This window comes from Chaetura pelagica, unplaced genomic scaffold (assembly GCF_000747805.2).
Source record: "Chaetura pelagica isolate M959 unplaced genomic scaffold, ChaPel_1.0 scaffold116, whole genome shotgun sequence".
In the NCBI taxonomy this organism is placed as follows: Eukaryota; Metazoa; Chordata; class Aves; order Apodiformes; family Apodidae; genus Chaetura; species Chaetura pelagica.
In genome coordinates this window covers 881986-897817 of record NW_009953655.1, presented here as the reverse complement: position 1 = coordinate 897817, position 15832 = coordinate 881986, and the positions used below count along the sequence as shown (strand labels likewise).

The following is a 15832-nucleotide window of genomic DNA, read 5'->3' as shown; positions in this document are numbered from 1 at the left end:
GCTAATAAAGCATGATGTATACTTGTATACATGTATTTCTCTATTTATAGTGTTTTAATGTATTTCTATTAGTAAACAAGACATAGTTAAAGTGAGTGTTGTATATCTCATTTTCAGTCATTTCAGACAGACTAGATTGCTGGGCCAAAGTCAATTGTATGAAGTTCAGCAAGGCCAAGATGCAGGTCCTGCACTTGGGCCACAACAACCCCAGGCAACGCTACAAGCCTGGGGAAGAGTGGCTGGGGAACTGCCCAGCAGAGACGGACCTGGGGGTTCTAATTGATAGGTGGCTGAATATGAGCCAGCCTGTATTAGTAACAGTATGACCAGAAGGACCAGGGAGATGATTATCCTCTGCACTCAGCACTGGTGAGGCCACACCTGGAGTATTGTGTTCAGTTTTGGGCACCTCAATACAAGAAAGACATGGAGGTGCTGGAACAAGTCTTATGAGGAGCAACTGAGAGAACTGGGGCAATTTAATCTGAAGAATAGGAGGCTGAAGGGAGACCTCATAGGCCTCTACAACTACCTGAAAAGACATTTGTAAAGAGGCAGGCACTAGTCTCTTCTCACAAATAAGTGGTGGTAGAACAAGAGGGAATGGCCTCAAGCTGCACCAGGGGAGGTTTAGACTGGATGTTAGGAAGAACTTTTTCACTGAAAGGGTTTTCAGCCATTGGAACATGTTGCCCAGCAAGGTGGTTAAGTCACCATCCCTGGATGTGCTTAAAAGTCATCTAGATGTAGCACTTGGGGATATGGTTTAATGCTGGACTTGGTACCATAGGGTTAGTGGTTGGACTCGATGATCTTTAAGGTTTTTTCCAACCTAAGTGATTCTGTTTCTATGATCCTATGCCTTTCCCGCAACACTTGAAAGGAACATTTGGCCATCTTTAGGATATAAATATAAACCAATGCTCTTAAAGTATGGAATTTCATATGTGATTTTTAATCATGTATCCCCACTTTGTTGCATGTGAATTGTAAAGCAGCCACTTTAAAAACATATTCCAGAATCAAAAGGACAGATTTAATTACCAGAGATCCAACTCTAGAAAGTCTCTAGAAATGTAGGAATGAGTGATCACAACAGAAGTGGTGAATTCTGCTGTAGTATCAGAAATTTATACCAGAGGTCACACATTTAGTACAGCAATAAAAGTAGAGTTTGTGCACACCTATTTTACCCACAAATGCAGTCATACACAGGTTTGATGCAATTTCCTGTGACAAGAAGTATTTTTATTTAACTTACCAAGGAATAGTCATCTATATTTTTATGAGAGATATTTTCAAAGCAAGATTACATTATGAATACTTTAGAGTTTCTGTCTACTTACAGCATATTACAATTATATTGATAGCTCTTTAAGAATTAGAAAGCTGCTAGGGACAGAATATATTTATTGGCAGAGGGAACTGTAGTGTACATACCAAAAAATAGCAATCTGATATAATGCTTAAAAAAATGGGACCTTATTTCTGAAGCAAATAGGAAGAAAAGTTAAATGGAATTTGATATGAGCAACTATAGAAACAATATCTATCTCCTTAATGCTTTGCTGATTATGTATTTGCCTTGAGATCAAATTTATTTAAAATCTTGTTTGTTTGTTTGTTTGTTTGTATATATTGCAGAAACACCCCTGGACTGTGAGGTTTCACAATGGTCTTCCTGGGGTCTTTGTAGAGGTCTTTGCAGACAAACAGGGACCAAGATCAGAACTCGTTTTGTCCTTCTCCACCCTGCCAATAACGGAATGCCTTGTCCAAATCTGGATGAAGAAACAGGATGTGAACCAGAGAATTGTGTCTGAAATAAAGAAAATATAATAATTTAGATAATTTAAAAGTAGGATAGTAGTTTAACTAAATCTAAACTACATGTCAGTGTTCCTTCTAATTTGGATATCCTTCACTATTTTGCCGGAAGGATGTATTAGACTGGTTTTTGAAAGTTGTATTTTAATATCAAGATTTTGGGGAGTTAAATTCCTAAGGTTTAGTGTGACAACAGTACTTGTTCATTTACAGACAAAACCCCCCACATAAATTCTTGCTATAAATAAACTGTAAGTTCTTGGAGTACCCTCTAGCGGCAGAAAAGAAGATAGTTTGAAACATTATGTTTCACACACGTAAAAACCTTTCAATCACAAAATCTAAACTAATAACTTTCTTAAATACTGTGATTTGTTGACCTACAGATATTTATACCTAGAAATGATTTTTTCCCTAAATTATGTTTTTATAATTTATTGGCACTTTTGTTGTCTTCCTAAATGTGTTTAACGTGCATTTCTTCAGAAACTACTTACATAAATAAGAGACCAGGTGTTTGCAGTGTGGTTAAGACAAGAATACAACTGACTAAATTGGTATTGAGATGTATGAATATGTGGAAATGTCTTTTACTTTTTTTTTCTCAAAAGTGAGAAGAATATATGTCATGAGGACACTAAATCACTAGAAAAGATCAGAAGTGTGGATACTAAGTAGAAAACCTCTGAACTTAATTACAGGTGTTGGTTGAGATTTAAAAACTGACTGATTGTTGGGGTTTGTCTCTCAATAGACAACTATCTAAAAGTTAACACTGTTGACCATACTATAAATTATATAATTGTCTTTCTACATGCAGGAAGTGTGTTCATGTTTCTTTAAATGTTTGCTGCTGTTTGTGCTGTTCTAATTGTTTTACAGAGAAAACTCACCAGTGTTTTAATTTTATCAAAAATTGAGGTACACACAGATATAACACAACACAGTATGTCACAAACTGACTGCAAGTCTTACTGCTCAAATAACCATAAACCAAACATAACATATGGCTTATAAGGAGTTGTGGCTACCAACTAGGAGAAGAATTTGGGAATCAAACTGTTTGGTAGAATATCCTTAGAATCAGATCACAAACTTGTACAGTGCACTGCAAACATCCAGCACAGGTATTAAACAAGAGAGCTGATCTGAATGGGTTCTTTTTGGAATATGCCAAAAATCAAAAACATTATTCTGTACTTAAAGAAGCACACTATATTCTCTGTAGGGCTGAAACATTTAAAAGGTTCTCTATACTTTCTTCCAGGAGATAAATCTTGCAAAGACTCATAGAAATTTGAAACTTTATCAGACTAAACTAATCTGGTCCTCCAAGTACTGATAAACACACAGTTGTTAGAGATAAGTGTAGTAATTTCTACATATTGTATTCTTCAGATTCCCATTGTTGCCTGTTTTTCAAAATTGCTTCACTGACTTTTTTATTATACCTTTTTTTTTTTTTTTTTTTTAGATTCCCTTGTTTCCATCTTATAATGGAAATAGTCTTGTTACACTACACATCTTTCCATTTTTTTCTTTCTAGATTAACTTTTTTCATTCCATGCTTTTTAAAAAAGACGTATTTATTATAGAGGTACATAGGTATCACCATCTTAGAAAACTAAACATGAATTAAGTATATATTTTTATTATTCTCTGTGGATAAGAGCTAATTTCAAATTGATTGATTAGCTGGTGATAGACTAAACATAATAAAGAATTAATAATGGGCAGAAATCAGATGCCAGCCAGAATTACGACCTAGGGAAAGTAAGTTCAGAAAGCACAGGGCATCCTTGCAGGAACCTTCCTGGAAGGTCTCTCAACAATAGAGTTTTGCTTTTTCACATGCCCAGAACAGCTAAAGGGCTGAGTCCAGTAGAAGAGCACCTGTATCTGTAATTGTATACATCACCCAAACCTAGGATTTCAGTCCTACAGGGAATGATTTGATAGTGGAGCAGTTCCAGTGTTTACTCCATCTCCTGTGCAACTTACCGTGCACTTTGGCCACCATAACCCCAGGCAGCACTACAGGCTGTGGGAAGAGTGCCTGGACAGCAGCCCAGCAGAGAGGGACCTGGGAGTATTGGTTGACAACTGGTTGAACAGGAGCCAGCAGTGTGGCCAGGAAGGCCAATAGCATCCTGGCTTGTATCAGGTGTGACCAGCAGGAGTCGGGATGTAATTCTCCAAACACCAAATTAAATTTTTATGGTGGATCAGAGTTATCATTACTGAGAAGAACTTACCAGTACCTTAAGGAATTTAAGGATCAGTAGCTGTGAACATATGGAAGCTTTTCCTATTGTCTCCTAAAAGGTGGGAGTGCCAGCTGAAACTGTGTCTATATTTTTGCTTTTCTATGGGATGGCTTCTCTGCAGATATCCAATACAGCACCAAGGTGTGTGTGTGAAACAAACTAACTGCAGTTTGAGGCCCTGCTCCATGTTGCTAAGCAAATACAATTTCTCACAACTGAGGAGAAGCTGTGTCAGAGGGCCAACTGTACAAGTGAACTGTGTAAATGGTCCAACTCAACCAAATCTCATCTACCAAGCCTGCTATGAAGCATTGCAGGCAGTTGTCAAAATGGTATAGGGTCTGCTGTTATAAGCAATCTGGGAGAGGGACAGTCTTAGATTCATTTAAAAGTAGCTCTAATATCCTAGCAACACTGTACAAGTTAAGCATGGTCACGGAAACCAAGATGTGCTTAACTTCTAGAACGGGAAGGAAAACACATGCCAACCTTTCTGATCACTAGATGAGTACTGTACCCACCAGGGCATACCTGGAGTGTGAGCAAAAGGTCTGAGAGTACCTGGTGGTACTGAAGGTAAAAAACATCCATTTAATGATATTTCCAGATCTAGGCAATTAAAATACATAAGGAATATCTGATCCGTCATGAATGAGCCAATATAATAAAGACTCTCAGACTATTCAATTAAATATTTAACCTGCTTAGAAAATAAATCTAACGCTTAATAATTAACAATTCTGAAGGCAGCAGAATCCTGTTTAATAGGGTGTAGTGTGCAGAACTTGTGTCCATGGTAATTTATAGACAGTGTGAATGACTAAAACAAAAGAAAAAAATCTCTCAATATGTTACATGAACACCTGATCACCTAGAAGCTGACTTATTTTTGTTTCCTGGAAGTCCAGCAGCCCCACTATGTTTTCATTTGCTAGCCACAGGCACAGAGGTAATCTGTCTGTCCCAACTAGTCAAGGCAAAATAAAGGATAAAGATGCATTCCCCTGTACCTCTCGTGTTCTGTCATTAAAACACAGAATTTTGGAAACCTCAGGTAGTCAATGAAAAGCTAAAAGGATGATTACTTAAGTAGTTCACAATCTGCAGAAAAACCTATTTTTCTGGCAGGATAGTATGGCATGAGAATTTATGCAGGTGCATGTCAGTCAAAATCTCCCTGTGGTGAAGGTTAAGAGTCCAATTATATGGTGAGATTCTGGGTAATCTAAAATTATTTCTGATGCTAAAGTAGTAACAAAGGCATAAAATCACCCTTGAGACTCCTAAGGTGTCAATGGCCATGAGATACAATTTATATCCCTCTATCCTTAACCATACGGAGTCAACAAAAAGGAAATTATGTTTAAGGAATCAAGGCTTCTCATCACTGAAAATCTCTTTATTAGTACAGGGATGTCATATTTTGCTGTTGGTGTACTAATAATTCTGCTAGAACTTCTGTGAAGACACTTTATTCTGTGGAATGAACTGAACTACTTATGGGTGTGAGCCTGTGTCAGTGGAAGACAGACATTTTTTATTGAGACAGCTTCTTAGATAGCAGGTACAGTGAAGAGCAATAAACCAGCAGAGGTGAAATAAACCAGTAAATTTTAGATTACAAACATTGAGAATGAGTTGCTGTTCATAATTCTTCCTTGATACTAGGAAAATATATGTTTTTATTATGTTGGAGCCAATTCTACACTTGCTAGTGCTAGTAGAACGTGTCTTCTGCTAAAGTACATTCTCAGAAAGGCTGCTCAGAAATGGATGACAAAATCAACATAGTTTTAGTTGCTAATAAATAGGTGTCACAAAAACCAGCAAATGCAGATGGCTCATTGTGTGATGACACTGAAAGAAGAATTCAGAGGAGGTGTTAAACAATAAGGCAAAAGTGTTAGTAATGATCCTTTGGTACATGCCTAGTATTGAGGATGCAACTCACACAGCTGAGCATTTGACAACTATATAAAAACAAAACATAAAATAGAATCCAACCATCACCTTTTCAATCAAAATAAATGCAGATAAAATTTCAGCAGAGATGGCAGTTTCCATGTCTATGGCACTGTGATGCTCCTGTATGACATGTGTGTGCAGTAGCTTATATCCTATATCCTGAAATCAAGATGAGAGAACTCTGAAGTTAACTAAGAGTTTGATCAAAGACACATTCAAGGACATGACTGGATAATTTCATCTGATAACGCCAGGAGCTGCTGAGGAACATGGCAGGGTTGGAGAGAGTCAGTCATCAAACTAAAGTCTCACAACAGGCGTGTAGAAAAAGTGCTCAAAGGTGGTTCCTCCCTGCTGGAAATGATCCCATATGTGGGTCCTCTCTGCTAGAAAATGACCAGATAGCCTCTCAAAAAGGCTAACCTTTCAGATACAGTGATTTCAGTTTATAGGATAGGGATACAGGATTTATAACACTTGAGTAGTAACTGAGTTCATCATCAGGCTTATAGATTTGTCTGTATTCATAGAAAGGCTAATCATAAAGTCATTGTTTGACTTACACTGTAACTTTCTTTAGAGAGTTTATTGGGCAGTATCGAAGAGAAAGACATTCTTATGTAAAAAGAATCCTATTTAGAACTTGTTAATTTTATTATGTTTTACCTGCTGTATCATATTCATTAGTAATTCAGAATCTTTTACTGTTCGAGTTCTTTTGACTTTCCTTTTTTTTTTTTTTTCCCCCCCCCAGCCCTTTTATGTAGCCCCTATGGGTTTTGTACAAGTATACACCTATGTCCAAATATTTAGGTTGGAAATTAAAAGATTTTGTAACAAAAAAGAAGTGAAGCTTTGGAATAATCATCCAGTTTAAATGTGAAATATAAGTTAACAAGTTCATTAAAGGTGAAAAATGAGCAGTTTACAGAAAGGGATAGCCAGTGTGGTTTCTTACAGTAATCTAAAGCATTGATCTCAAGTACCTGAGAGGTCTTTCCAGTTTAATTTTCTTCTATGTGTGTAAAATACAATTTTAATCTAGCTGCTAGAAAAGAAGAAAGATATTACAAGTTAACTTTTTCATGTTATCTCATTCTGCAGAACATTCTGTAGCTATTTATAAATGTGTAATCACCAGCTGCCTTTTCTCACAGTTTTTTTGTGTTGTTTTTTTTTTCTCCCTCAAAAATACACTGATAAGTAGCTAACAAGAAACAACCACAGGACTAAATAGATTTGTAAATGGTTATCTCCCACAGCAGTACAACTCAGATACATAGAAACCATGAAAAGCCAATTAATAGGATTTCTTGTGAACTTCTGGTTTTCTTTTTCACTTGCTTTATATTTTCACAGTGCAGAAAGAGAAGAGAAATGTATAATTGAAGATGTTCCCAGTGACACGTTGGTAATTGGTAGGTACCTGTATATGCTACATGATGATCTAATCTATGCAATAACAAAAATAGCTTGTAATGTAATAAGCAAATCTGTGAAGGATAAATATGGTAAGACCATGGTGGTAAGAAAGAGGGCACAGTGAAAATAATTCCTTGCAATGGGAGCTAGTCATAATGTCCTCACACCTTGTATGTCCATCACAGAAAGAAATGCAGGTTTCCAGAGTGCTTAAACTGACTAGACAAAGAAAAAAAAACGTCTTCTAATTATACAGCAGTGTAATTGATGCTTCAGTGAGTGCTTCTGTACATTCTGACTGATTTATTCATTCATACCAGGTTTTCTGTAACATGGTTTTCCCTAGATAAACGGGAGAGTTATTTTTTGTTTAACACTGGTCTGCAAAGGAGCACACAAAATAAACACTATAGTTCCATTTCACCTGGTATATCACCAGGACATTACATTCATCTACAAGACTATAAAATTGAAAGAGGATAGTAAAAATTAATATCTAACATATATTTATAATTTTTTTAATGAATAATGTGTTAAATATAAAAGGCAATCCTAAAAATGTAATTTGAATACAGCACACATGTTTCTGGAGCTGTCCTCAAGCTTTCTGTATGTAAAACTTGCCAAAGTATTAGCAGTAATCATTAAGCATTACTTGTTAATCAACCATTCTTGTAGTATTCTGGAATTTCATTCCAGAATGAACAGCAGTTCAGACTGTTACAGAGTTTCCCCTGAGAAATTTTAATCATAACATGATTAAAATGAAATACATAGATAGTTTTATTGTTAATAATTTTATTTTTTTTCCTGAAAAATGGATCAAGATGTTTAATATTCAGTTAGGTTTTATTTAACAGATTTTTATCTATGATTTTATTCAGGGAATTACAAAGTACAACGTTGGGATATACATCAACATGAGTTTCTTGAATCTGCTCCTGGTTTGGGAATGTTTGTGACTGTCACAGCTCCTTCTGCTGAGGTAAATGTGCTTTATGAATGTTTCTGTAGGATTTATGAGTTGACTTTTGGAACTGACAGGCAGCACTATCTCAAAATAATATATGCTTTTTGGGGAAAAGTAGTCTAACAGCTACTTCAGTATTTTGATGCTGGAATGTATAGGCACCTTGTGATTTCTATTGAACTAAATAGAAATTACGATGTTTGATAATAATGTGTTTTCACATTACTACTGGACTTGGGAAAGTGTGTCATTAAGACTAGCAAGTGACAACTGACGAAAATAGGTTAGATTTTAAAAAATGATGTAAAAACTAATGATGTAAAATGGTACAGAATGTAGTGGAGCAGCAGAAAGGAAGGCTGATAATTTTGTATCCAATTCATAGTACTGGTTTTTGATTGTTTTACTGATATTTATAACGTACATATCCAGCATATGTAATATCTAAATTACAGGTACAAATGTCAAAACTGTATGGGCCACAAGGAACATTTTCTTTTACATCTGAAATGTCTGGGGAGCATATTATTTGTTTACAGTCCAACTCCACAAGATTTGTGGCATTTGCAGGAAGTAAACTGGTAGGTGTATTTCTTTATTCTTTGTTGTAGTATCATCTATTGTTTACAAACTCCACAAATTACAAAATAGATTAGAAGTTGATCTAACTTCTAGAGGTAATTCAGCATTTCCTAGTGCTTAAAAAAAATAAACCTACATTACGAAGCAGAAGAGATAAAAAGACTGTTCTGGTATTTTAGAAGTTAAAATTAAAGAGGCAAGACTAATAACTAGAGTGATTTAATGTTTGTATAGTGCTTTAATGTGAAAGATTCAGATTAATCAGAGCAAATACCTGGTTCAAAAAGATAAATACATAAGATTGACTTACACAAACAGTTGTCATAAAGATATTCCATGTCTTCATTAACTTAGACTGAATTCCTGAAGAAAATTTAACATTTTAATTTTTGAAAGATATTAAAATTAAGAATATCTAAGCATACTTAATATTGTCTGATACCAACTAAGATGGTCTTACTGAAGGTTTTGAAAAAAAATTAAATAGAAGCCATCAGAGGTATAATCTTGGGTCTCATATATTTCAGTCTACAATTTTATAAACACTGTTTTGAAAATTTAACCTGTATGCCTTTCCTTAAAAGATAGTTTGAATGGGGAGAATTACTCTGTAGAGGTGTTTTTCTTTTTTCCAGTTGACTGCAAAAGAGTATGTTTACCTGCTAGATATAATCATCTCCTAAATATATTAAGTGAGATTTCATCCTAGGTGTATGCTTTGGGAACGTGTAGATGACAAAGAACCAAGAAGAGTTAACAGTATTGAAGTGGGACTATTATCCTGGAATAACTATGTGTTCTTATGGATTGATTTATGGAAATGAGTGGAAATTTAATCATAGACACTGCAAGAGCACTTAGATACTAACAATAAAAAATAAATAAATCATGGAGTTCATGAATTAGAGAGGCTAAGAGGGATAAAGCATTGGTTAGTTATACTCCATGAATGTGATTATGAGGATACACCAGAACATTTTTTATCTGATGGAGATGTGTTAATATAATTTTATATTATGCAGGCACCTTTTACAGCTCTTGTCATTCTATTTAAAAGAAGTGAACAGATGCAGGAAAGCAGAACTTTAATAGCACAAGTATTAATTAAGGTTGTTTGTTTAGCTTAAGAACACAGAATTAAATATGGAAAATATTGCTCTTTATAATTATATCTGCAGGAATAAAGATCAAAAAAGGAAATTTATTATTTAGGTAAGGTAAACCTTAAACTAGTCTTCTGTAAGAATCTGATGTAGTTGTGGTGATCGGAACTGCTTCAAAACAAAGTTTAATATATTAAAAAACAAAGGCTACCCCAAGGTTGTGAGATGGACATCAGGATTTCCAGTCAGCTAACTCTAAGATAGCTAAAAGGAGATCTCCTCTTCATTTGTCATTGGTGTCTCAGTAGACCAAATGTGTATCTGGTTATAGTAAGTTCTAGTATTTTTGCAGCCTATTTGTTTGGCTAAAACTGATTTTCTTTTGGTACAAATTTGCTTCTAGGAGAAATTTCTCCCATGAGCTTCAGTGAAAAGTTTAATTCATGCCAATCTGTTGCATAATAATTGCAAGTTGCATTCTTCTCTTTTCTTTCTATGGGTTTATTGCTTGGCAGGTTTGGGGCATTTTTGCTATAGATTGTAGAATAGTTTACAGGATATTGGGAGGTATTTCATACCAGATAGAACATGTATGGAGAAAGAAAAAAAAGATACCTTATGCTTTCATACCTTGCTTATTAAAGCTTAAATATGATAAAATGTAAATCATGGTTCAGTTGGTTGTCTTCTAGTCTTATATTCCTCAGTGTTTTAGTGGAGGAAACCTAGAAGAGCCTCTACAGAAAGCTTCCTGCAGTACTACTAAAGAACGACATTTCTGCAGTATTAGGATGGAATGTGAAACACAATGAGTTGTCCTAATGGTGCTCATTTTTTTTCAACTTTCAGAAAAAGAACAGAAAACATCTTCATGGTGGTTCTGTCAATACTAGCATAAAATAATCCTCAAACAGTAGTGAAGTTTTAAATTTTGTATAATAAATTTAAAAATAAAATTAAGAAACACTTTAAATATCCCACCTGATTCCAATTTTAGGAAGGATTTCTATAAGCAATGAAAACTATTTTCCTGTCATGAGCTTAAAAGGAAATGATCCATTGTTTCTTTTTTGTAAGGAATTTTGAAAACACAGAAGACACAGCACTGAGAATTTTTGTTCTGTTCACAGCGTATCCATTTGGACATTAGAGTTGGAGAACACTTTTTTGATGAATCTGCTGTTCAAGCCAAAGATAAAGTGAACGAAGTTAAACTTAGACTAGAACATCTAATTGAGCAAGTATATCACGTAACCAAAGAACAAAACTATGAAAGAGTACGTATGTTCCTTAATGAAAATGTTAAAAATATTGTACGTAGACTTACTGATTTACCAGATATTATGAGGTTTATTATTTAATTTCAGTGTTTAACTACTTAATAAAAATCTATTGGTATTTAACCAATATAACCTACATTAACTTGCAAAATATTTTAAGCTGTAATATAAAACCAAATCAATCACTGTGATCTCATGCTTATAGCAACAGGTGCTTTATTAAAGCAGGAATTTCCAGCTATAGTTTTCTTGGTCAGAATCAACAACAGCAGCTGAGTAGGTGTCAGGTACCATTGCTCGTGGTGTTGCCAGCTTTTGCTTCCATGCTGATCTGTGCACATAACCTTTATTGAAGTGGGCAAGGAAATGACTGAGTGTGTATTTATTTACCTACACACAGTTAGAAATTAAGTACTCCTTCAGACAAACATAAATCCAATTACCTTAACTTTTCTATTATGTTGTTAGACTGTGTTTGAAATACATCAGCTAGTTACCTAAAAATAGAAATTTGTCTGTAAAAAAGCGGTCTTGTCTGCAATATGAAAGTGACTGTGAGACTAAAAAGGTGGAAGCCTGTGCTAATAAATATATCTAGCACAATATGTATTTCATTAACAAGGAAAAGCTCTATTTGCCTTTCTGCTTCATGATACAGTGTGCCTGCTTCTTGGTTTTGATATTAAAGATATCCACCTCACAGATAGGAACAAAAACTTGCATTTTTATCCACATAAAGGAAGCGTTTATTCACTACCATGAAGAAGAGAGATGCCTGTTACCTAGATAGCAGCATGAAACACACAGATGCCAAAAGGTCATAATCATGCTTTTCCTTTGTTTCTTCAGGAGCGTGAAGAAAAATTTCGGAAGACAAGTGAAGAAACCAACAGCAATATTTTGTGGTGGGCTATTGCACAAACACTAATCCTCATCTTCATTGGAATCTGGCAAATCAAATCTCTCAGAGATTTCTTTATATCTAAGAAGCTTGTTTAGGTCTTATAAAGTAAATGCACAGATTTGAAAATTGCACACCATGTAACAACTCACATCCAAAGAAACCCTGTGTCTATGAGGAAATTGGTTATATATAACTCTTACTATGGTTCTTACTCTAACTCTGGTTTCTTCATCTACATTGCTGCCTCTGGCATCCCCTTACATTTTATCCCTTGAATCCCATCTTTTATCCATGTCTTCTCCTCTGCAAATCATAGAGTCATTAACTTTGGAAGGGACCTTAAAGATCATAAAGTTCCAATCCCCCTGCCATGAGCAGGGAACCCCACCACTAGACCAGGTTGCACAAAACCTCATCCAACCTGGCCTTAAAATCCTCCAGTGATGGGGCATGTTAATCTTAATCTACAAGAACGGCTCAGTGACTAAGGCAACATTTAAACCCAACTCAGGATCATTACATCTAAAATAGATATTTAAAAAAGTTCCCTAAGTTTTCAGAGTTCTCTACTGTCACAGTTTAACCCCAGTTGGCAACTAAGTACTACACTGCCACTCACTCACTCTCCCCTACCCACAGTGGGATGGGTGAGAGAATCAGAAATATATAGGTAAGAAAACTCATGATTTGAGGTAAAAAGAGTTTAATAATTTAATAACTATAACAACAACAAATAATAATTTGTTAGAAAAATAGGGAAAAGCAGCAAGAAAGACAGAAAAATAAAGCCAAAGGAAGTCAAGTGATGCAAATGAAAACAATTGTCCACCACCAACTGACTGATGCTCAGCCAGTCCCCAAGAAGCAGTCCTTGTCCTAGCCTCCCTCCTAGTTTTATTTCTGAGCATGATGCCTTATCATTGGGCCTACTGGAAAGCTGGGAAAGGACTTTTTACAAGGGCATGCAGCAAGAAGACAAGGGGTAATGGCTCAGAACTTGAAAAGGGGAAACTTAGATGAGACATTAAGAGGAAATTCTTTCCTGTGAGGATGATGACCCACTGGAACAGGTTGCCTAGGGAAGTTGTGGAAGCCCCATCCCTGGAAATGTTCAAGGCCAGGATGAGGCTCTGAGCAATCTGGCCAACTCAGGGGGATTGGATCTAGATGATCTTTAATATCCTTTCCAATCCAAACCATACTATAATTCTATGATACAGAATATCCTTCTGGTCATTTGGGGTCAGCTGTCTCTCTCAACTCTTTGTACATCTCCAACCTACTCACTGACAGGGCAGTGTAGGGAGCAGAACATGCCTTGATGCTACATAAACCCTGCTCAGCAGGAACTAATCCATTAGTGTGTTACCAACACTGTTTCCAGCACAAAACAAAAACATACCCCAAACAAGTTACTATGAAGAAATTTAACTCTCTCCCAGCCCAAACCAGAATATCTGATTGCTTAGTAACTTTATTCTGTATAAGCATGAACAGTCCAGCATTTCAGGCTCACTATGGTTCAGGCAGCAGGCAGAGAAATAAGTATACCCTCTGTGGTGCCTAAATGTCTTGAACTCAACATAAGCCTGGCTTTTCCTCAAATAGAACTGTGACTGTTTTCTTTGAAAATATTAAAAGATTTAAGTGACAGTGGAGCTCAATCTTAATACTATGATCAATGTTAGCAGCATGGAAGAGAGAGACCCAACAATTTGGAATTATACATACTTTTTGCTCTCAGATAAGCCCCAAATATTATTGGGCTACACAGCTGAGATCTGACCTTTCCCAGAGCTGTTTATATGGATTATGGTCTTCATGAAGTATGTCAAAGTAAACTAAATTACATGTTTTTTTAATACACTGAATTTGCACCGATATATTTTATTCTAAGTTATTCCTACATGAAATTATTCAGACTGTTTCTGTGTTGAAAAATGCTTTTTATTTTAATTGTTCAGTAACTGTAACCTGCCTGTCTACAGAACTTACCTTTTTTTTTTATTGAATTGTGCATTTCCATTTCACTTATTGCAGCTCAGTTGTATAAATCTTTATCCCTTAATTTACCTAGTTTATGTACACCTAGCAGAGCAGCTGCAGTTTCAAACAATTACAAGTAAAAAACTGTGGTTAAAAACAAAGCAGCAGTAGTGGAAGAAGGAACTGGATGTAGTTATGACATTCTTGAAAACGTTTCTGAAGAGTACTGTGGTAGGTGAATATTGTGGTCTGGCTTTCTACTTGCCTTTCCAGACTCTATACTGGTCTAAAAGGACTACTTTTTAGAAAGTTGAAATATCTACTGGTATTTATTGTTTTAAAGGCACCGCTTTTTTTCTATATTAGCACCTGCAGACTAAATCAGTAAACATAAAAACTCATAAATCTGCTAATTGAGGTTTGTTCAGCATTTAAAAACTTTGAGACTTCAGAATTGTCTCTTGAAATGCCCAGTAAATGTGTTACTAAATTCACTTTTATAGACCAGTCACAACATGTCTTGTACTAACATCTTTGGTGGTGGGAAAGAAGGAAAGTTGTGTTACAACCATATGGTATATGAAGTCTAAGAGAAAAGTTTAATAAAGGGTTGCTACAAGGTTGTGATTGTTATTTAGTGTAAGGCTTCTAACTACATCCCAGTGACAAACTTATCTAATCTACAATACATTTAAGCTTTTAAGCCAACAGGGCAGGTACCATGCCAGAATTTATAAAAGACCTAATTATGATTCCCAGTAATCATTAACTCTATACTCAAACCAGCACTGAGACTTGGAGCCTTGACTATAGTTTGGGAGTGCTTAATTCTTTATCTATAGCAATAATAATAAAATATCTTTGCTTTGATGAAATGTTTTCAGTCTCCTTCAAGATTTTAAATTTAATCTGCAAAGCAGAATCTGAATCCCCGTTCTTTCAGAGACATTTTGGGGGCAGCAGCCTTTAGGAAGTGAAAAGCCAGAGGTTTCTCCTATGCAGTCTGTGGCCCTGTCATACTCAGAACTACAACCTGCACAGCAAGCAGCCCTGTAAGGGAATTTTCCCCTAAAATTTTCATCAAGGGAAACTACCAAGCCCTGGATGGTTTTCCATGTTAAAAAATGAAAAGTAAAAGTCCTTGTTTTGCACTTTTTTTTCCCCACACCACAGGGAGCGACAAGAAGCCTGTGACCGTGACTTAATAACTTTCCCATGTCCCTGCATTTAAAGCAGGGAAAGCCACTGCATTTTTCCACACACCTGGTGTGCTGCTGGCAGCCCCTGCGCTGCGAGGGGAGTGGGGCTGCTGCTGGGACACCTCCATGGAGCCTTGCTGGGCAGCCCGGCTGAGAGGAAGGAGGGGGAAACCTCTCAGAGGAATCCCTGTGCGGGAACCACCTCCAGTGCGGTCCTGAGGGGCCAGACAGACTCCCTTTTTCCCGGGGGTGTGAGGGTCACACCCTGCGGCCCTCAGGCCCCCCGGGTTTGGGGGGGGGGGGCGGCCCCTCACCCCAGGGCTG

At 36.2% G+C, this 15832-nt stretch overlaps 3 protein-coding genes across 3 annotated transcripts in view; all 3 read left to right on the top strand.

Annotated features, from left to right (window-relative positions):
- SPON2 (spondin 2, extracellular matrix protein) overlaps nucleotides 1-2118 on the top strand; it is a 5503-nt gene extending 3385 nt beyond the window's left edge. Inside the window, exon 5 of the mRNA XM_010000228.1 lies at nucleotides 1648-2118. Within this exon, the coding sequence (XP_009998530.1) occupies nucleotides 1648-1826 (179 nt within the window). The 3' untranslated portion in view covers nucleotides 1827-2118. The remainder of the gene's footprint in view (nucleotides 1-1647) is intronic.
- A 5232-nt stretch (nucleotides 2119-7350) lies between these two features.
- On the top strand, nucleotides 7351-12418 carry LOC104391016 (transmembrane emp24 domain-containing protein 11-like). The gene is made up of 5 exons (XM_010000227.1): nucleotides 7351-7480; nucleotides 8369-8469; nucleotides 8910-9035; nucleotides 11270-11416; nucleotides 12269-12418. Exons 1-5 carry the CDS (start codon nucleotides 7351-7353, stop codon nucleotides 12416-12418), a joined length of 654 nt encoding a protein of 217 aa, XP_009998529.1.
- Nucleotides 12419-14135: 1717 nt separating this feature from the next.
- Nucleotides 14136-15832, top strand: part of RNF212 (ring finger protein 212) — a 19942-nt gene continuing 18245 nt past the window's right edge. Inside the window, exon 1 of the mRNA XM_010000285.1 lies at nucleotides 14136-14149. Coding sequence (XP_009998587.1) covers nucleotides 14136-14149 — 14 coding nt within the window. The remainder of the gene's footprint in view (nucleotides 14150-15832) is intronic.